A 19,253-nucleotide genomic window follows, 5' to 3' on the forward strand; every position below is an offset into this window, starting at 1 on the left:
AAACTGTGCGTGTGACGTTGTGCGCAACATCTGTGAAGATGCTTTACTCCTTGATGCTTTATTAGAAAGGGGAGGAGCCATACATATTATACACAAACAAAACAAAAAATTCAATTCAATTTCTGCAATTCAATTTTAGATTGCTCTATTAGATTTGAAGATGTCTGGAAGAAATGCCTTTTTCTACGTCGACAACGCATATTATGCAGCCTTGGAAGATTTAGAAGACGAATTGCCACGACTTCCAAGCAAACCGACCAATCCTTTGGAGCTCATTGACAAGAGAACCTACCTGGCGCGGAAGAGTCAAGCCGACAATTTGAAAAGCCTGAAAGACCTCTGCCTTGAAAATGTTGCTAGGAACATGGACAAAATCTGGTGTAAGGACTACGTCGAAAACTGGTGTGGACAAACACTGACCTTTTTCCTTGGTCCCTTTGAATTGCTAGGTAAAATTTAATCCACGAGTATGTATGCATTGCAATTAGAAAATTAATTTTGAAAATTATACTTTAGCCGGCAGATGCATTTTTGAGCTGATGGAATTACTGAGGTCGAAGAATTGTCTGCATTTCCGATACCTGCCAACCTTAGTGACAGGAAACTTGGCCGCTTTAAATTTGAAGAACTTTAAGAATATCAATAGAATTTTGACTCCAATCAAGCATAGATGCCAGGTTCACACATTAAAAGTTTCCTGAATGAATGCAATTTAATCATGAGTTTTTCTCGCAGAATAATTTACGTATTCTGAACTTAGAAAATTGCCTTGGGATGACGGAGGCAATTTTGTCATCTGCCCTCGAGGGTTTGAAAAGGTTGGAAGAACTGAACCTTAAAAGCACAGGTGTGTCAAATAATATTTTGGAAACGATTGGATTGTGTGCATTCCCTCTCAGGTATTTTCTTATTTTTTTTTTTTTTTTGTGTTGCGGTCATTTATAAAATTTAATCGGTAGATATCTTCAATTGAGTGACAATGAAAAAATAACAAATGAGGGGATAGAAAAACTCTGCACAAAACATCTTTCGCTCCACCTTTCTGCAGTTTTACTGGATTTCACTAGCGTCGACATCGAAGGACTGTTTAAATTGATCGAATCATTACCAAAACTCCAGGTTTTAGATCACATATCAACAACAGATGCAGTTCTGTGTTGGAGACTCAAAAATATGGACAGCGACAACAACGTACTAAAAATCAGGCAGTTGAAACTTGACCCTGGGATTTACAGCATTGATGAGCTCTGTGGAATTGTTACGACCTGCCCTAACTTGACTGATATATCATTTGCCTCTAGTGCACCAATAGATTTCAATGCCGCCTTGCCTTTTCTGGACGCAAAAAATCTTTCAATGTTTGCGTCTAATAACAGTTTGATACCAGATAGCTCTTGGTTTATGCATATGGGTCAGTCTTTAATAAAAATTGATCTTCGGGGCAGAAACTCAAGCAGCTTACAATTTGACTTGACTGTGATTGGAAAATCGTGTCCCCTTCTGCAGTTTTTGAAGACTGAGAATTTGTATTTGACGGAGAGCACTGGCCAAACTACAAAGATGTTTGAAAGCTTGACTTCCCTATCTTTGCAAAACCAAAGGTTGAGCAATTGTGTTCCAAGCACACTTAAAATTGTAGTTACACATGCTTTCAATTTGAAAAGTATTGAACTGACCAGATTTGAACTCATGGACAGATTTTTTGAAGAATTATTTGTAGAAAGCAGTTTGGATCACAAAATACTTGCAAAATTGCAAATTTTGAGCTTAGTTAAATGTGAAAACGTGACTGATAGTGGTCTAAACCACCTGATTTGCTGCTCTCCAAATCTCTCAGAAATTCACTTTCATGAGAATGCAAACTCGTACATGATTGACAAAATTGTAGAATTCAACAAGTTAAAATTAAGCATCCTCTGTGATAAGTCAGTTGAAGATGTAGATTAAGTGCTTTCTCTTGTCCTGTTCATCACAGGAAAAATGAAATGTAAATTTTTAAATTTTAAAGGTTTTTTATGAATCAGAAAAATGAATGAATTTTTATTCCTTACATATTATCATTATTTTTTGTCACATAATTTATAAGTTCATCGCATAGATCTTGTCTGGAGAATTTTTTCCTGCACACACCCAGTAGTTTGGTCAAAAGTTCAATGTCAATCATACCAATGACTCTGAGTGTATCTGGAAAATGTAAAGTTTTAAATAGTTCAAAGAAACAAAGAAAATTAAATTACCCAAAACGGCAGCTGAATAGTTTAAATCTTGGTCATCAAGGTGAATGAGGGCCGTCTTGTACAACAATTCAAGGTGCGATTTATAAGAGGGTGGCACATGATGAGGCAGTGCTGCTTTCACAACTCTCAAAGCTTGAAGGCGAACTTCTGCTTTGACGTCATCTAGTCGTTCAGCGGCAACTGCAATAGAAAGAAATGTTACACATGATATTATATTATTTGTATAGTTTGTTCTTAAAACCTTGCACAATTCTAAAAGTAGTGTCAAGATCCAAGAGATTTAATTTTTTCCATCTGAGACACAAAATTTCAAGGACTTGTGCTGCTCCAAGGCGTGGTTGGTTAGACATTTCTTCTAACATGGTCATGAGAAGAGGAGGGAAATTCGTAGCCATGTGAGCAAATATGCTATCAGGTACCTCTGGATCACTGACAGCAATGACAAGTAAAACCAGAGCCTGCGATCTTTTTGCCTCAGCCACTCTTCCTGCCGACCATTTCAAATTTGGTTGAATAAGCCCTGAAAAATATTTTGAAACAAATTAAATGTTTAAATTAAAAATTAAATACAAGAAGAAAAAAAATACCATTAATAAGTGAGAGCAGAATTTTCTCTGGATCAGCAGCACAACTTTCCAAAAATTTCCACGAAAGGATTGGCATTGCAACTCTTACCATGTCAGCCAGGTCCACCCCAGTAGTCGCATGTTGTCCCCAGGTAATCAGGATATCTACTACCAGTGGCAGGTACACACCAATACCAACACCTTTTAAGTTTATTAGTTTATGACAGATTACAAATTAAATCTAGATTTTACCAGCTTCTCTTGTGAATGCTATGAAAATATTCTTTGGTGCGCAGTATTCAGTCCACACAGACACTGTTGATAGGATTGGTGTCAAAATTTCTTCTCCGTATAGCTCAAACAATTTTGGATTACTCGTTTCCAGTAAATCAACCAGATCGTTCACTAAAACTAGTAGGAAAAATGAAAACTCGATTTTATGAAGAAAAAAAACTATTCAAAAAAATGTATATAAGATAGTTGCAATTCATTTTTTTTACCTTTTGAAGCAGAGCTGATGTCCAGGGACTGTGAATTTCCCATCAGATTTAACAACACAGTGAACAAAGAAAGGGACGAAGCTCTATCAAAAGCTTTTGTCTCATCAGATTTTGCTCGTCTAGCTGCATACAAAGTGTTTGCCGTGCAATTCAGCAGAGCATTTTGGTACGAGAGCTGGATTAAACAAGAGATGAGAGTTAGTCAATTTTAAATTACAAGGTTATTTATTTAGTACCTCCATGTTGGTATTGACAGATTTGCAGAGAGCCTGGCAAACAGTTGCGAGATACGGCTCTTCGAGAGTAGTCAAACCTTTCAGGGCTGCAGAGAGGCAACAGAGCTGGCTCATGGTAAGCTCGTCTTGTGGAATGGCAACCTGAAGAAGCGCATTTTCGGGCACAAAATATCCTAGCAGGAAAATGCATTGCTCAATCTGAAAATTTCAAGTTTAGAAAATGTATTGCATACACTAAGTTTTTAAATTTCAAGTTAATTTTTAATCAGCTTAAAAGTTATGATATGAATAAATATTATTATTTTATATTCAGTTTATCAATAATTCATTACCTCTCTGCAAAATTTTTAACAAAAAACACGATTGTTTTTTATAAGTTGTGCTCTACTCGACAGTCTTAATAATATCCTCCATCATGCAACATTATAGACCTTGATTATAGAGATATTCAGGATATTAATAATTATAGGCACAGCCGCACAAGAGATCTGATATTTTTCTTGACTTGAAAATTGCTGGAAATTTTTTGCTCTCGTCTAGGAACGCCGATTGCCGTCTGCAACCTAACTAATTACTAATATAATTATGAAATATTTTTTTTAATTTTTAGCAATGCAGTTGATTAAATATTTAATCGATATCTCATCGAAATATTGAGTTAAAATTAATTTTAGGCAAAATTTTTTTAATATATCATTTATTAATTTTTAATTATCTTTATTAAAATACCCTTACTTTTGTTAATATTAGTCAAATCAGAGATTTCATTCAAAGTTTGGCGTGTTCCAAATTTTGCCAGGATCGAAAGTTATATTTTGTATAATCAAATTTATAATTTATGCAACAAAAATTTAATTTTAATCCAATACAAGCAGTTCTGCGCTAATCACTTTCCAAAAGGCCGAGTGACGCTGCCATTCGCGATCAAAAATCTGTTTTGAGAAAATAATTGAATTATAAAAGTGATATTGAATAAGGTGGGATGGGAATTATATTGTTTATGGGGAATAGACTATTATTAATTCGTTTCTGTGGGCCGATCCTGGCGGTACTGCAATACCAGGCCAACCCGTGTCAGGAGTGGAGCAAGCTCCTAGCATCCCGACAATTTCCAAAAATCAGTTTAATATTCTGGACCGGCAATGCCGGTCGTATCAGATATTAAGCTGATAAGAACAGATACTACACTTTGATCTTAGCCAAAAGGCCGAGAAGCGATAACTTTTAAGAGGAACATTTAGGGACCCGACGAACGCTCATTGCTCAGTTGCACGTCCGTGGCTCGAATCTATTTTGCTAACGCTTACATTGCAAAGCCTTATTTTACAATGAACTGAACATCATAACTAATTCTATACTTGATTGTTTGTAAAGAATTAATTAATTCATGAAAATATGAATTAATTATGTGTTTAAAATTGTATTAAGTAACAAGTTTTTATCCTAATTTATAAGTGACACCTAGCGGTCGACTATACTACTTCAGACCTGTTGGCGCTGTGCACTGCTTGGCAACGCCAATCATGTTCGTAAATTTCTATAGCCGAAAATGAGAAGAAGCAATAGCACTTGCAATAGCAATAGCACGCATGTTTTAATATCTTATATGTTTTTTTTTTAATTGTAAAAATAGTTAAAAATAGACACATTTTCTTTCTGATATATAATAAAGACTGGGCTTCCAATGTTCTTTCCTCAGACTATTCAATTCAATTTTGAATATGTGTTAAAAACAATAAAATATACAAAATATATATTTTTTTAAATAAATCATATTATGTATTGCTGTTGTGACAATTAAAAAAAAAAAAAAAAAAACAAGTAGTTCTGATATTGCACCGTTTAGGGAAATGGAGGCAACAATTGCTTCAAAATGTGTGCACCAAATTTTTTTAGTAAAAATGTTATAAAAAAATTATATTTTGATTATTTTTGCAATGTATATATACATAAAAAATTAAACCAATGAATTTGTACTTACATTTTTCTGCATGAGTTGATCATTAGGGTCAATGCACTTGAGGCAGAGGTCAGGCCACAATCGTTGCAGATGCTGAATACATTTACTTTCAAGGTGTCTGATTAGTTGGTACAGGAGACTAGCCGACTGCATTCTGACGCCAGCATTCCAGTCATGGAGCTCTTTCAAAGTTGCAGGAATCAATTTCATTGCATTTTGCTGAATTAAAACACGACATCCAATCCGAGGACGAGGTTCTACTAAATTTACAACATATTTTTAATATTCTTCATTTATAGGTAGAAAAACTAAAATACCTTTTAAAGGGTAGTTGGGGAGATTTTTGATGCCATAATCAAGTTCGTTTTTTAACTCGTCTTCGTTTTCCATCTCGAACAGCCGCCCTGCTTTATCCCAAACAGTGAATGCGATTTCTCGAATTTCAGGCATTTCATCGTCCATTCTATTTAAAATGGTCGAAAAATAAGTTGGCAAAATAATTTAAAAAATAAGATATCAATAATTACCCTATGATCACCAAAGGGATGATTCGGCAAAACTGTGAATATCTGTCTGGTAAGTTGCAGAGCCAGTCACCACCAATACTGACAACTGCTTTCCTAACTGCAGGGGAAGAGTCGTAAAGACGTTCAGCAAGCACCTGCGCAACTTTTTCCACCAGGTTATGAGTACCGTACTGGATAACAACTCCTATAAATTAGAAATTGACTTATATGTCAAATAATAAATTAAATTTCTATCTAACCAATGGTGGATATGGCGGCAGCTCTGACTCTGCTGTGTTTGTGAAGAGCCACGGGGATCAAAGATTTTAAATAAGTTTCACACTGCACATGAAAATTTTTAGGCGCTGACAGTACGAGGTCCTTTGTGCAATCACAACAGGCTGACTTCACATCTGGAAAGTCATCTGCAAGTCCAGAACACAAAACCTTGCTCAGGTCATCCAGGTAAGGGATAAGATTGCATCCTTTGGCCTTTTGAAGGGCACCAGACAAAAGTTTAAACAGCAACAGGCGAATTTCCTCAGATGGCTCTTTGTTATCCCCAGAAGAGATTCTCTTGACAAGGATGGTCAGCAGGAATGTTAAGAAGGGTTCGATTGATTGAATTTCCGGCAAAAAATCACTGACCAGCATAACCGATTGTTCGCGACACGCTTCAGACGGGTCATTGAAGGCTCGGAGAAGATCTTTGAAAATAACTTCAACCGCCTGGGCCAACTTTTCGTGCGGCAAATCATTCAGATGTGATCGAATTTTTAAAATACAGCGTTTTCTTGCAACTTTGTTTTCATCACTCAGTCCTCGGCACAAGCTAATCAGGGCTTCCTGTTCAAACTTGGCTGTTTCGTTAACATTCGATTCCTCAGACGGGCTCTCCATATCAAGAAAACGCTATAAAAAATAATACATATAATTACATACACAATATAATTTATATAAGTAGTTAATGACGTTAATAAAGTATGAATCAATATTATTTAATGAATACATAGACCAACCAGTGTTTGTCAGCAATTCGCCAATTTAGTCGTTTGTAAAAGATTAAAATGAATGAAAATACGTATGAGGAGTTCGTGATCAATTTGGCAATTTGGCGTTGGCCTCTAAACTCTAAACAGATTAAATTTTAAAATCAGTCAAAACTTTTTGCTGTCAATCTTAAGATTCAATATTTGAGCGATCGAGGATCGAGCTCCGTTCAAGTCAAGCGTGTTGATGTTGATGTTTGTTTTTGTTTGTAATCAAAGGAATCCGTTTCCTGCGCGCTGATTGGCTCAAAGGTTGCTAGAATACCACTGGCACGCCCTCTTTTGTCGACAAAAACTTGCAATGTTTTGATCGAGGTGCCGCAGTTTCTCGTCTCCGCACTCCGCACCTCCGCAGTCGGCTACGAAACGAACCAAACGAACTTTCGTTCAATATGGGGATTGGAACTCCACAGTCACGTGACTGAATTTTAAGCCACGTGACTCAAAAATCTATTTCTGATTGGTGGAGCTACGTTATCACCCCACATTCTTGTGTCCAGTGTCCATGTTTAGATTTGATTTTCGCAGCTTAACTCGCCTATTTTATACATAATCATAATTCTAGCAAAATAATATCGGATATGTACATAAACATTAGATTGTAATGAAAGAACTAATTATCTAGGGCAGAGGGTGCATTAATCAACAAAAGTTCGTCATGTCTGCATCTGCTGCAGAGATTGAACTGGCTGAAGAGCAGGGAGCTGAAGAGGCTGCAGAGCAAGGAAGAAAACAAGGCATGTTCATATTTATGAAAGGAAAACGATTTAGAAAAAAAGGAGAAAAAAATATTTAAAATGCACAATGATACAAATGATACATGAAGCATTCACTGCAAAGCTCACACATATTTTCAAATTTAATTATACAATAGCAAACATAAATTAATTTAAATTTGCAAGCTGTTTGCAAGTGAAAAGTATGCATGAGTTTTACATAATATGTACCTTAACAATAATATTTTTTTTGATTTTTAGGAAAACAGTCAACAAGCAAGGCAGAAAACAGCATGCAAGTGAAGCCCTTAAAAATAGAAAATGAAAGCACAGAATGGCCTCTGCCTCCTAATAAGTGGGGAAACAATTACTGTTGCGTTCGAGGTTGTCCAAATCGAAGAAAGTACCATCAAGTCAATCATGTCTACGGAATTTCCTTCCACAGTTTTCCACGAAACCCTCATACGTAAATTCTATAATATATGATCTGTTATTACATGTCACAAACTGTTATCCTGTTGATTTCAGGTGTAAAAAGTGGTTGGATTTTTGTGACAACGAGAATTTGGATGCATTGTCGCTGGATCGTGTTGCTAACCGTCTGTTTGTCTGCTGTTGGCATTTTGACTCCAGCGAAATCTCACATGACAAAAAGAATAGGCTTGCTTTCACTGGTCTAGTGCCTCATTTAAGGCCACCTCGGCCAAAAAACGTCATTGAAGTTTTACCAGGCGACGAAAGGCTAAAAGCAAACCATTCAGATGATCCCAGCAACACGAAACCAGAAAGCAATTCAGAAGGCCAAGGCCCCTCAGAAACTGAAATTTCATCCTCAAGCCCGTAATAATTATTTAATTTACCTTAAAAAAAATAATTATAATTTTATTTTGAAGAGTGTACATGGCAACCCGACCAATTCCGTCAAAAAGGGCAAAAGGGACACTTAAAGTCACAAACATGGAAGCCGAAGTGACGAAAAAACCTAATACTGTTTCTATCTTACCCAATCCTACCCAAGGGTAAGGAAACCTGACTGTAATTTAACATTTTTCACATTCAATTCCATTAAGAATGGTGCTGTTGAAAAGGGATGTTGCCACTGGTACTTTGACTCCAGTCCCTGGTGCTCCAATACCTAAGTTGCCAGTTCCCAAAGTTGCTAAGAGGTTGGTTTTATTTGCATACTTAATTATTGTAATAGCTATAATTATAATTTTTTTCTTGTTGATTATTAGGGTCACAATTGCACAGCGGGCAATACATCCGACCCTGGGTCCTGGTATAGTTCTGCAGCAATTGTCTCCTGCAATACAAGGGGACCCAACAAAGAGATTGATTGCTCCTAATTCTGTTATTTTCTGTCAAAATTCCAAGAGGTAGATTTTTAACATATTTTGGTGCATTAAAATAATTGGTTTCTTAATTAAATTAGGCTGGTGAAAGTTCACGAGGTAGCCAATGATATGGAGGTCGAGGTCCCTGGCAAGGAATCAGAAAGTCCCTCTAATTTGGAAAGGTATAATTTTTTACTATGTTAATACATTATTTATCAAAACGCCTGTACCTGTAGCTCACCTGCACCAGGTCAACCTAGTGGTGGTGTTGAAAGGTAAATTTTGTATAAAATCCCATAAATTCAATTAAAAAAAAAATAAATAAAAAAATAGGGTGGTTGTAAAGAGGCATGGTGTTGACACTTCAGCAAGACTGATCTATAGTCTTCTTGGAAATAGCCTCACAGGAGCTGTGCCCCTAGATGCCGTCGTTTCTGCTAGTACAGTACTGCCGTCAAAGCCTTCCAACCCATCCAAACCCTGTAACACACCTAATTCTTCCAAACCCTCTAGCCCTTCTAAACCCTGCAGTCCCTCCAAGTCTTCTAAAAATCCCAAACTTCCACTCATTAGCACGCAAAGGTTTGACTTAATTTAAATTGGTGTTAAGAAAAAAATTGCAAAGGATCAATAATTTTCAGGGTGCTAAAAAAGATTCAGACAACAAATCGGCCATTTCAGCCTCAGAAGTTTCTTGGCTTGCAGAAACATGACACTAGTGCTACTTCAAACACAGAACCAAGCTCAGAGCCTGCTTCTAAAAGAATTAAAACTGATGAAAGCAACCAGGACGAACTTAAATCTGCAAGTGGTGAAGTCTCTGCAAAAACGACTGACAAGCAATCCGAAATCATTGACGAAGGTCCGAAATTGCCTGGGCTAGAGCCAATAGAAGCTTCAGATTTTAGTGCAGCTATTAGGAGAATGCCGAAGGACTTTTCTCCTTCTTCCCACCATCTTTATGCCGTCACTGATGCAAATTTATGGAAAGTTCCTATTGGTACTCTACTCTCATTCAAGATGAGTTTGCTGGAGGCTATTTTGTCCGAGAAGAGCGTGTCTAAACCAAACATTCTCAGCAGAAATCGCAACACTCCACTAAATCAGATTTCCAAAGATCAATTCCAGAAGATTAAACTGCTGGGCAATGCCGTTTTTGACAGGGGTCAACTACTGACTAAGAGTACCTTAGTTGAAGTGATTGCTTCAAAACAAGCCTACATTGTGCCCAGTACAAAGAACAAGCCGTCTAAGGTTCCAGCCAAGAGACAATTGGTACCTGAAAAAGTACTAGACAAACAAGCCTCACCAGCTTCTACTACTTCAGAAAGCTCTGAAACCTTAGAAATGGTAGACAACTGTATGCTTGATCCTGCAGGTAAATTTTATTCACATGGCATTTTTATTTAACTCGTTAATTTTGTTTACTTTTTCAGGTGACATCCCTGTTGACGAATCGGCTTTGGCGAACCAAAACTCTGAATTAAATAGACAAGAAGTCAGCCAAACCTCTTCTTCTGGTACATTTTTAGCTGATGGTTTATTTATTTTCTTTTAATGTGATGTTTTGTAGGTAACATCCCTGTTGATGAATCGGCTGCAAGCAACCAAAACTCTGAACAAGAAAAACCAGAAATTAGTCAAACCTCTACATCTAGTGCCACAAAAGTGCAAAAAAGGAAGCAAAAATCTCCAGTCAAAAAAGGGCCCATACAAAGCAAGGATAGTGTGTCGGCTCCTTCAGAAGAACCTAAAAGTCTAAATTCAGTTTTGTCTTCAACTAAGATGTTCCCTGTTCTTGGTACAATATCGGCTCTACCAGGACAGATTTCCACTCCATTAAATAATCTGGCTCCTACCGCATTGCCGGTTGTGGCCCCCCAGAGACAGTTAGTCATGCTTCCTGATGGGACACTTGGGACTTTGGTCAGCAACCCACTTGCTCCGCCTCTTGCTCCCATCAACATTCCACCACCTGCTGCTGAAGTGCCAAAAGAGAATGAGCAACAACCGAAGAAGAAAAGGTCGGTTGCTACTCCAACTTCAATTCGTATTCCACCCAGTGTCACAGCAGCTCTCAAAGAAAAGCTGCCAATGCTTGTTGGCAAGGAGGGAGAACTGCGAGTCTCTAAAGGAAGTTTCCAAAGTATCTTGAATGCACTTGACGAGTTGCATTACCGAGTCGATTATCGTGGCCATGTTGTGCCAAAATTACAGAAGAATTGCAGGCGCATCGCTAACGTAATACCAGGACGAATTGCAAATGGTCCACCCAGAGACCTGAAGCAAGAGGCTCTTGATAGAGAGGCCAAGAAAGAAGGTATTTATTTTATTTAACACATTTCCTATTGAACTAGCTATTAATTATTGTAACTATATAGCAAAAAAACGAGTCCCCCGCAACCGCATCAAAGATTCCGTGGAAAAAATGTACAGGGAAATCACTTTGCTCCGGCGCAGAAACAAATACCTTGCTGCACAGATGGAAAAAATGAAGACTAAGCCACTTACCAAGCAGCAAAAACGAAATGTGACTATTGAGACAATGAAGGAAGTTTTCAACAAAGAGCAATTTATGTTCTTCATGAGCCAGTTGGAAAACGCTGGAAAGTTGGGAGGTTCTGGAAACCGATACGAACCAGAGCTGTATGAGTACTGTGCCTCAATTTACCTTGAAAGCCGTAGAGTGTACAGGAAGTTGAGGACCACTTTCCACTTGCCTGCTCACCACAGTCTGGAGAAGAACGTGCCCGAACCGAAGTACTTTGTACTGCCCAAAAGGAAACAGTATCCCAAGAAAAAGACTTACACTTACCCCAAGAAAAAGGCTCAGCAGCAAGATGGAGAAACTTCTGTGAAAAGCAGAAAACAACCATCTGCTGGAGGTGGCGGAAAGAAAGAAACCAAGGCCAGGCCTAAAAAAAATCCCAAGGGGTATTATTTTATATTATATATTTTTTTTTTAATTTTTCCTTAACTAATTTTCCTCATAGGAGCAAAAAATCTCTGGCCGAAATTGTGCAAGAGGCCACTGTGGAGGATCAGCATGTCTTTAATGATGGTATATATCAGGATGACTACAGGTAAATTATTACTTTTATTTGCAATGGAATCAAAATATTAAATTAATAATTTTTTTCAGTGGAATTCATGATTTGCTGCAAACGCTATGATCTTCCAAATTTAGCAAGAATTTAAAATATTTGTTACACAAAGGATAAAATAAATCAAATACATATTATACAAAAATTACTTTACTATTATGTTAAAACCGTTCACATACTCATGATCATGAAATTCTGAAATTCTACCACAAGTTTAAGGATAAAAAAATATAGAGCAGCTATTTATTTTCATAAGCTATTAACTTCTGTTAATTTTTATTTATATTATTGTTGAATTTTTATAAAAGGAAAGTTGAACAGATTTTTTAATCTTGCTTTTGAGAGGAGATTTTGACTTGACTGGCACTGGATATGGTTAAGTTGGCAGCTCTTCCTGAGTCACTGCAGCTGTAATTTTGCCATAACAAAACAGGAATGGCGACTTACAGTTCGTGTGAGAGTTCTTCAGCACCCATAGACTTCCATTTATCCTCGTCGACGGACGACTACACCTGCAGGATTTCGACTAATTACCAGAAATGTCCATTGTGTAAAAAATCCCGCTGCAAATTCTACTGCAGGGACTGCGTCAGGAGCGGAGACTTTGTCCGTTCGACTGCGCCCATGGTGGACAGGTAAAGTGCAATTTTATTAGTAATTACATACCTGCAATGATTACCCAAGACACTTTACTTCTCGCTTGTTTTAAATTCCCAGAATTAACATTAAAACTTCGTATTTTTCTCATCGGTAGGAAAATTTGAAAGTGTAATAAAAAAAATATTTATTTGTTATTAACTTATTAGCAGTTTTTAGTGACGTCTTCATTATATTATGTGTTATTGTCTTTTAATAAATATTTAAGCCAATTAATTTCTTTACGTTAAAACTCGATTTATAGTTTATTTTCTTTTTAGATATTTCTATAAAGAAATGAAATTAGCGTCTTAATTATGGGACTTTTGACGTTTTCCCATATCAATTACATATTTTTATTCTTCTCCTAACAAGTCAGAACAATCACAATCCTTTTGTATCCTAACGAGTAACGAGTTTCATCTTTTAATGTCTAAAATATTGCGTTCTATTTTTATAAGAAATAGAATTCACAGAAAACTTTAAACGTGTTTATATATGATAAGAATTTCAGCGATTCCAGTTAAATACATGACTCATAGATGAACAATGATCAGGGGCGTTCTTTATAAAATAAAAACATTTTTTTTGTAAATATTGATTGATTAATTATGATTACTTGAAAATGATTTTGGTAAAGTAAACTATAATAATGCAAAAATTGATACAAATTTTATTTTATTAATTTAAAATTTCAACGGTAATAAATTTGGTAGCTTCAATATGGTGAAATTTTTTATTTTCTTATTTATAGAAACATTTAATCAAACATAATCATGCTACGATTTTAATTATTGCTTGGGGTAATTTTATAACATTGAAAATAGTATAATTGTAAATATTTTTTTCTTTCTAAAAATTTTTTATTTAAAATTACAAAAATTTACAATTATGGGGATTTTAAGAGAGAAATCTATATTTTAATGTCGCGCTTAATTTTACAATTATTAATGAGCTGTCATTTGCCATCAACCAATTGCCTTCCTGCATTTTCCATTAGCGTCTCTGCGTGACCCCGGCGAACAGTTGAGCAGGGGTGCCTCTATGATGTTGTACACCCTCACAGGCTGGGCGCAGTTGAGCTCCATGGTGGTTTCATTGACAGTGAGGACAGTGCCCTCCTGGATGTCGTTGCAGGGGCCGCCGGTTGTGTCGAGGGGAATGCATTCGGGGCTCCTTTTGGGCTTGACCTGTCCGTCTGGACACGGGTTTCTCGTGCACTTGACCTTTTGGGTGCGTTTCGAGAAGACGAGGTATTCATTCTTGTCACAAGGGCCGCGACGGAATAATGGGTAGCATTGCTCCTAAAAATTTAAAGCAACTGTTTTATTTTTCTTAATAAAAAAAAGGAATGTTAGTTGATTCCTCAGCTTTTAGTCCAAGCCCCGGAGTTATCAACAAGAATATTTTCAAATTAATATGATTGATCATTTCTTAAGAGGTCAGGCCGAGGTTAACTTGTAAAAAATATGAGAGCAGATAAGTTGATAGTGATTTATAAAACTTTACCAAATCCCTATGACTTTTTCCTCGTTTGATAAAAATTTTGCTTTTACTTTTTCCCTTCAACCTTGATTTTTTTTATTCTATACCTTGTCGCTGGGGTTGGGTCTCCAGTAAACGTGTGCTGGTTGACAGTCGCAAACCCCTTCGCCAGTCTCTGTGATACTGACATGCATTCCTCCCGGACACCTGGACCTGTCCTTGTACTGGACGCACGTGCCGTTGAAGTGCACCGACGGGAATTTGCACTCGTATTTTTTGCACACGGGTTTCAGCCTGTCCGAACTCATAACCAACCATTCGCCTGATTCGCACGGACCTGAAATTTTTTATTTAAAATCTTCCATTTCCTTTTGTACGCCTTGAAATTATTTTTTATTATAATCTGCAGAGCATTCAAAATTCCCATCAGGAGTCTATTAACAAAATATTTTCATGGAACTTGAATAATCTACTTGGCCGCGTTATCATGCTTGTTTTTCTTTTTCTGGTTTCGTAGCCTATGTCGCCAAGTCATTTCCAAAATTGCTCCCTCCGAGAAGATGATTTTTAAACAAAAAATTCATTAGTTTTAAAAATAAAAAACTTAAAATAATTGACTCTTCAAAAAAGTGACACCGTCAAATTGAAATGAGATCATTTTTTAAATCACCCTTTGCAAGCAGCGTCTCGCACTGGCCAGTTCTCAGGAACCAGACAGTTTGGTTGAGGGGGATGGAGCACTCATGGCCAGGTCCTTCAAGGCCTTGGCGACCAACACGGCTCCTGATGGTGGCGGCTGCGGCAGGCTTGATGAATTGGATCTTGTCATTTTTGGCCAAGTCGACTGCGAAGAGGAAGATGACGATGAGCGATGCGTAGAATGTGGCTGAGTTGGCCTCCATCTCTCCCAAATGCCCCAGCAACACTGTGACCGAGACTCGGATAGCAGCGCCGGCGACCGTGACTTGATTTATTGTCGCTCCTTCGGTCAGCTATTGTTCTTCTGCTGCTTCCGTTTAAATTGTAATCAGCACTTAAATTCCGACCAAAAAAAAAACTCATTATTCTAATCGCAATTAAATTTGCATAAATTGTTTATTTTCCGCCAAGGTATCTCACACACGCACTTTATGAAAAAAGCGAATATCAATCAAATTGATGCTCTGCGCTCTCATTATTGAATACTCGCTTGACAACTTTTGCCACAGGTGGGTCAACTCATGGGCAAACCTAACCGGATCCTGTGTTTCAAATCATCTGCCGATTTAAAAATTTCCCTGTTGTCCTAGATGTTGGGAGGCAAAACGTCTTTCTAATCGCAAGACTCGAACCAAGCTGCTTATTTTAATCACACAACCAGCGCTAGTAGAAAAATGAACGCGACTTTTATTTCAGTTTGTAATCTTGATATTCACAAATAAAAATTGCTGCGTAATGGTTGGTTGAGGTTCAAAGTCAAAATTAAAAGTTTCCAATTGATTCTGCATTATAAAATTATACACGCCTAAAACTTTTAAAAATAATTCCATTTTTCCCATGTGTTCTCTTGTTTCTATTTTACTTATTTTTAATTGTTAATCTTTTGGCAAAACGCCTATCATGTCAAGTTAGTTGAGAATAGGTGCGAGTATTTATATATATTTATTTGTTGCTGTGAGAGGGTGTGTGCAAGCCAAAAATACCCGGCTGTTGTGAAATGCAGTGCGCGGATGGTGCGCAGTTTGGCTGATTCAGCTCGAGAAGAAGTGCATAAGTACAATAACAGCAGTAGCTCAGTATGTGGTGCGCGAAATGTGTCCTTCTGGAGACGGCCAGGGTGCGAGGGTCTCGTTGCCAAATTTGCGATCGCCAGCCTGCACTTGAACCCAGTAACTTTGTCCAAGAGTGAGTCGACGACCTCTCTTTTTATTAAGTGGTGCTCACGTGGCCTTGCTTGCTAATTGCACAACAAATTGACCAATGAGCAAGGGTTCCCCAACGCACACGTTAAATATGAAACGATTATTAATATTTTAATTGAAATAATTTATTTTAATAGATCAGGATTTTTTTTTCATACATGTTATTCCTTGAGAATGAGATTTTTACCAAGAAAATTTTCTGTTAAAGGTTTTCTGAAATGAAAATTCAGCTGCAAAGAAAGAAAAGACTGAGGACGGAGGTTCAAGAGAGCTGTGAAATCATTCTTCGAAAGAGAGAGAAGGCTGAAAAACTGGCGAGCAAAATCAATTTGATAAATAAGAACAATAAAATTATGTTTTTTTTTCTCAGAAAAATGACATAGATGCGTGTAAGGATCGAATAAATTTGCTGAGGAAAATCTCTTCTCAATGCAAGGAAAACATTACTAAAAGTGAATAAAAAAATATTTTGTATATACTTAATTTATCAAAACGAGCACTTCTTATTTCCTAGATAGAGCATTAGCACGGAATTTAAATGAAGTTAATAGGCAACGTTCCGAGCGGCTCCCCAAGTACCAGGAAAGAGTTGCTCGACTGGAGACGATTGCTCGCCAGTCAAATGAAAAAGTGGATGTCCACCGAAATCAACTGGTGGCCATACAGCAGAAACTGAAAGTTGTTGTCTTGAGAAGATCAGAGCAGTTGCTCAAATACATTTTTCCCATTACTGAAGTCATTCCGCCTTCGAGAAGGTAATTTTATTTTAATAAAAATAGTAAAAATAAATCATTAAAAAAAAAATTTCACAGTGAATATTCTGACGGTCTAGAGGATTCGGTCACAAGTGCAATAGCTGAAGCTTCGCAAATGACCTTTGTTAGAGGTCAATGGGTGTCCAGTGATTGCTCTGGAGAGTTGCACCACTGCATCGTGGCACCAACCCTGCCCATTTCTGGCGATTATTCAGCTTACAGCATGTGGGGTAATTATCTCAGAATTTTTAATATCTATTTTGTATCTATATCTCTATTTGTTGAAGTTGCTGCAAATAAAGATGGTGTGCCGGGCGCAGGAGTTTCAGCCGACAAAGTTGAGCTCAACCCAGCCTACACTATATCAGCAGCACTCACCTACACTGCTCAGCTAGTCAACGTTCTTGCCTTTTATTTGGACGTCCGACTACCTAGAAAGCAGTACTACAGGTTGATATATATTTTACTAAATTTGATCTTCATCTGAGGGTTATAAATTTTCAGTGGAGATTTTGATGAATGGTTAAAGCTTTGAAATAGAGATTTTAATACATAATTTTAAAAGTACCATATTTTTTTAGTGATTTTTGTCAGCATGAGATGACGGACCAGCAGTTTGCTAGACGTGTTGCAAGGCTGAACGCAAACGTTCTTCACTTATGTTTTTCGCAGAATATTTCTCCTTCTGTATTACATCCTACAAGGACCCTTCACAATTTGCTTCAGTTGTTTAACAAAGACGTCAGCGACCTTGGAAGGTATGTTGCTTGCCATGCTCAACTTAACATAAACTGAAAGTTTAAAAATTTAAGGCAAGGTCCAGTTGAAGTTGACACAGATCTTGTTCGATCCTTGGAGGAACAGTTGATTCGAGATTTAGAGGCATTTGACGGAGACGAAGAAGAAACTTGTTCAGACGGTGAAGAGGAAGATTACCTGCCAGGCGAATGGGAATCGGTAATTGTTAAAGTTTTTGGGTAAATTTGGATTTGTAACTACGAAATCGCTCAGGTTCCTTCACTGCCGTACCAAGAAAGTGGCGCTGGCGCCCTTGTCGGCCGCAGTTCGACTGATGGCAGGGCTTTGGTTTCTGCTCAGGGCAGTGCAGTTGGCACCAGCGTAGCTGGTGGACTTGTGACTAGTGCGGCTGCCAGCATTGCGTCCCTCTGGCGTGGTTGGACGGCTGGTGGCAATACCAATAGGTGATATTTTTGTTAAAGCGCAGATATTGTGCTGATTGTGCAAATTTAGTTTATTTCAATGTTAAAAATACTCTTTATAATTTGTGGACTGTAATAGTTCCTCCGCACATTTTTTTTTTATCTTTGTAATGGACCAAGAACTGCAATCTTAAAGCTAATAAATACAGATTTAAGCATATAAAATATTTTGTTATTAAACTGGGTTAAGAATTTTGTAAAGATCATTATCCTTTTGGCGCACAAGTTGGTTTTGAACTTCTTTGATTTCCTCGACTTTTCGCACAAGACGTTGGACCTAAACTCACCAAAAAATTATATGAATGAAGGTGCACTATTCAAATTAAGATTTTTTTACCCTGAGCTCAACATTTAAGTCCTTGAGATCTGAAATAGGCACTTGAACGTTTCTGAAGAAGTCCTCGCAATCCGATATGATGTGATAAGATTTGAGCCTGCTCTCCAATTTCTGGTTGTGCTTGCTTGCATAATGATGCCAAGGGAGAACAACTTTTGCAGATTTCTAGAAAAGATAAAATAAAATGTAAATAAAATGATTTTCATAATGCTCATCATGTTATTAATAATCGTGCGACCAGTAGCCAAAATGTTTAATCCTTACCACTCTGTTTATCTTAGATTCTTGCATCTGCTCCAATTTTTTGGCACACTTTGCAGATTTTGACTTCCTGTATTGAGCTCTTTCGTATAATTGGTTGTAGTAAGCCTCTGAAAAAGAAAGAAAAGTTGTGTATATAAAAAAATGTCATTATGAAAGAAAATGAATTCTGTATTTAATTATATTATGCTTGTACCATCATCAGTGACATCCCCACTGGTTTTGCTCTGGGAAACTTCCTGGTTACTCATTTTGCTTAGTAGGCTACGATAAACTTGATCCCGAAATTGTTGACAGCTTTAATGCCTGTCGCACAGCTTCCTTGAGCTTCCTTCAAGTGTCCTGTATTGTATGACTATTAAACTTTTGTATATCTGTATTTTTTGTGTAGCCTTCTGCTTTGCTTATATTATTCTTTATTTACTTTACCTGCTGTTCAGCAAATTAACC

At 37.2% G+C, this 19,253-nt stretch overlaps 6 protein-coding genes and 1 non-coding gene across 10 annotated transcripts; 3 read left to right on the forward strand and 4 right to left on the reverse strand.

Moving 5' to 3' along the window:
* The first annotated feature begins 40 nt into the window (after window positions 1–40).
* LOC132194378 (uncharacterized) lies at window positions 41–2,212 on the forward strand. The gene is made up of 4 exons (XM_059615612.1): window positions 41–449; window positions 517–677; window positions 736–899; window positions 960–2,212. The coding sequence occupies exons 1-4, from the start codon at window positions 161–163 to the stop codon at window positions 1,945–1,947; spliced, it is 1,602 nt and encodes a 533-aa protein (XP_059471595.1). The 5' UTR covers window positions 41–160; the 3' UTR covers window positions 1,948–2,212.
* On the reverse strand, window positions 2,004–7,275 carry LOC132194376 (dynein axonemal assembly factor 5). Of its 2 annotated transcripts, XM_059615609.1 has the most exons (13): window positions 7,189–7,207; window positions 7,025–7,136; window positions 6,266–6,917; window positions 6,027–6,210; window positions 5,817–5,962; window positions 5,521–5,759; window positions 3,540–3,737; window positions 3,304–3,478; window positions 3,056–3,214; window positions 2,825–3,004; window positions 2,479–2,757; window positions 2,238–2,417; window positions 2,004–2,184 (listed from the first exon to the last, which is right to left on the reverse strand). In XM_059615609.1, the coding sequence occupies exons 3-13, from the start codon at window positions 6,903–6,905 to the stop codon at window positions 2,048–2,050; spliced, it is 2,517 nt and encodes an 838-aa protein (XP_059471592.1). In that variant the 5' UTR covers window positions 6,906–6,917; window positions 7,025–7,136; window positions 7,189–7,207; the 3' UTR covers window positions 2,004–2,047. The 2 variants fall into 2 exon arrangements, with proteins under 2 accessions (XP_059471592.1, XP_059471593.1); XM_059615610.1 differs by having other exon boundaries at window positions 2,005–2,184; window positions 5,521–5,756; window positions 7,025–7,275.
* On the reverse strand, window positions 4,566–4,758 carry LOC132194522 (U2 spliceosomal RNA). Its single transcript, XR_009441551.1, has one exon. It is a non-coding gene; the product is annotated as a U2 spliceosomal RNA (small nuclear RNA).
* A 197-nt stretch (window positions 7,276–7,472) lies between the features above and the next one.
* On the forward strand, window positions 7,473–12,368 carry LOC132194374 (nascent polypeptide-associated complex subunit alpha, muscle-specific form-like). Of its 3 annotated transcripts, none has more exons than XM_059615606.1 (16): window positions 7,473–7,491; window positions 7,680–7,791; window positions 8,032–8,236; window positions 8,299–8,610; window positions 8,664–8,789; window positions 8,841–8,936; window positions 9,006–9,146; window positions 9,203–9,286; window positions 9,341–9,379; window positions 9,438–9,686; window positions 9,746–10,482; window positions 10,541–10,624; window positions 10,678–11,424; window positions 11,486–12,038; window positions 12,098–12,187; window positions 12,247–12,368. In XM_059615606.1, exons 2-16 carry the CDS (start codon window positions 7,713–7,715, stop codon window positions 12,275–12,277), a joined length of 3,573 nt encoding a protein of 1,190 aa, XP_059471589.1. In that variant the 5' UTR covers window positions 7,473–7,491; window positions 7,680–7,712; the 3' UTR covers window positions 12,278–12,368. The 3 variants fall into 3 exon arrangements, with proteins under 3 accessions (XP_059471589.1, XP_059471588.1, XP_059471587.1); XM_059615605.1 differs by having other exon boundaries at window positions 7,483–7,517; XM_059615604.1 differs by lacking the exon at window positions 7,473–7,491 and having other exon boundaries at window positions 7,562–7,791.
* Window positions 12,369–12,614: 246 nt separating this feature from the next.
* Window positions 12,615–18,375, forward strand: LOC132194487 (beclin 1-associated autophagy-related key regulator). Its single transcript, XM_059615792.1, has 9 exons — window positions 12,615–12,843; window positions 16,439–16,544; window positions 16,601–16,682; window positions 16,745–16,985; window positions 17,043–17,215; window positions 17,273–17,435; window positions 17,567–17,743; window positions 17,798–17,942; window positions 17,997–18,375. The coding sequence occupies exons 1-9, from the start codon at window positions 12,644–12,646 to the stop codon at window positions 18,189–18,191; spliced, it is 1,482 nt and encodes a 493-aa protein (XP_059471775.1). The 5' UTR covers window positions 12,615–12,643; the 3' UTR covers window positions 18,192–18,375.
* On the reverse strand, window positions 13,684–15,364 carry LOC132194488 (uncharacterized). The gene is made up of 3 exons (XM_059615793.1): window positions 15,000–15,364; window positions 14,437–14,666; window positions 13,684–14,148 (listed from the first exon to the last, which is right to left on the reverse strand). The coding sequence occupies exons 1-3, from the start codon at window positions 15,229–15,231 to the stop codon at window positions 13,813–13,815; spliced, it is 798 nt and encodes a 265-aa protein (XP_059471776.1). The 5' UTR covers window positions 15,232–15,364; the 3' UTR covers window positions 13,684–13,812.
* LOC132194490 (uncharacterized) lies at window positions 18,202–19,242 on the reverse strand. Its single transcript, XM_059615795.1, has 4 exons — window positions 19,000–19,242; window positions 18,807–18,913; window positions 18,543–18,707; window positions 18,202–18,482 (listed from the first exon to the last, which is right to left on the reverse strand). The coding sequence occupies exons 1-4, from the start codon at window positions 19,052–19,054 to the stop codon at window positions 18,381–18,383; spliced, it is 429 nt and encodes a 142-aa protein (XP_059471778.1). The 5' UTR covers window positions 19,055–19,242; the 3' UTR covers window positions 18,202–18,380.
* Window positions 19,243–19,253: the final 11 nt, after the last annotated feature.

Source organism: Neocloeon triangulifer, unplaced genomic scaffold (genome assembly GCF_031216515.1).
Source record: "Neocloeon triangulifer isolate White Clay Creek 2 clone unplaced genomic scaffold, ASM3121651v1 ptg000006l, whole genome shotgun sequence".
Classification (NCBI taxonomy): domain Eukaryota; kingdom Metazoa; phylum Arthropoda; class Insecta; order Ephemeroptera; family Baetidae; genus Neocloeon; species Neocloeon triangulifer.

What these genes read in the sequence shown, in the direction of transcription:
- LOC132194378 (XM_059615612.1), top strand. Translation starts at nt 161, where the DNA reads ATGTCTGGAAGAAATGCCTTTTTCTACGTCGACAACGCATATTATGCA. An exon ending in CAATCAAGCATAGATGCCAG is followed by an intron (nt 678 to 735) that starts GTTCACACATTA and finishes TTTTTCTCGCAG; the next exon opens with AATAATTTACGTATTCTGAA. An exon ending in TTGTGTGCATTCCCTCTCAG is followed by an intron (nt 900 to 959) that starts GTATTTTCTTAT and finishes TTTAATCGGTAG; the next exon opens with ATATCTTCAATTGAGTGACA.
- LOC132194376 (XM_059615609.1), bottom strand. Translation starts at nt 6,905, where the DNA reads ATGGAGAGCCCGTCTGAGGAATCGAATGTTAACGAAACAGCCAAGTTT. An exon ending in AGCATTCACAAGAGAAGCTG is followed by an intron (nt 3,005 to 3,055) that starts GTAAAATCTAGA and finishes TAAACTTAAAAG; the next exon opens with GTGTTGGTATTGGTGTGTAC. An exon ending in TACTTTTAGAATTGTGCAAG is followed by an intron (nt 2,418 to 2,478) that starts GTTTTAAGAACA and finishes TTTCTATTGCAG; the next exon opens with TTGCCGCTGAACGACTAGAT.
- LOC132194374 (XM_059615606.1), top strand. Translation starts at nt 7,713, where the DNA reads ATGTCTGCATCTGCTGCAGAGATTGAACTGGCTGAAGAGCAGGGAGCT. An exon ending in AGTCCCTCTAATTTGGAAAG is followed by an intron (nt 9,287 to 9,340) that starts GTATAATTTTTT and finishes CTGTACCTGTAG; the next exon opens with CTCACCTGCACCAGGTCAAC. An exon ending in CCTAAAAAAAATCCCAAGGG is followed by an intron (nt 12,039 to 12,097) that starts GTATTATTTTAT and finishes TTTTCCTCATAG; the next exon opens with GAGCAAAAAATCTCTGGCCG.
- LOC132194487 (XM_059615792.1), top strand. Translation starts at nt 12,644, where the DNA reads ATGGCGACTTACAGTTCGTGTGAGAGTTCTTCAGCACCCATAGACTTC. An exon ending in ACTGCGCCCATGGTGGACAG is followed by an intron (nt 12,844 to 16,438) that starts GTAAAGTGCAAT and finishes TTTCTGTTAAAG; the next exon opens with GTTTTCTGAAATGAAAATTC. An exon ending in GACGTCAGCGACCTTGGAAG is followed by an intron (nt 17,744 to 17,797) that starts GTATGTTGCTTG and finishes TAAAAATTTAAG; the next exon opens with GCAAGGTCCAGTTGAAGTTG.
- LOC132194488 (XM_059615793.1), bottom strand. Translation starts at nt 15,231, where the DNA reads ATGGAGGCCAACTCAGCCACATTCTACGCATCGCTCATCGTCATCTTC. An exon ending in CGAGACGCTGCTTGCAAAGG is followed by an intron (nt 14,667 to 14,999) that starts GTGATTTAAAAA and finishes AAAAAATTTCAG; the next exon opens with GTCCGTGCGAATCAGGCGAA. An exon ending in GACCCAACCCCAGCGACAAG is followed by an intron (nt 14,149 to 14,436) that starts GTATAGAATAAA and finishes TTAAATTTTTAG; the next exon opens with GAGCAATGCTACCCATTATT.
- LOC132194490 (XM_059615795.1), bottom strand. Translation starts at nt 19,054, where the DNA reads ATGAGTAACCAGGAAGTTTCCCAGAGCAAAACCAGTGGGGATGTCACT. An exon ending in AATCTAAGATAAACAGAGTG is followed by an intron (nt 18,708 to 18,806) that starts GTAAGGATTAAA and finishes TATCTTTTCTAG; the next exon opens with AAATCTGCAAAAGTTGTTCT. An exon ending in ACTTAAATGTTGAGCTCAGG is followed by an intron (nt 18,483 to 18,542) that starts GTAAAAAAATCT and finishes TGGTGAGTTTAG; the next exon opens with GTCCAACGTCTTGTGCGAAA.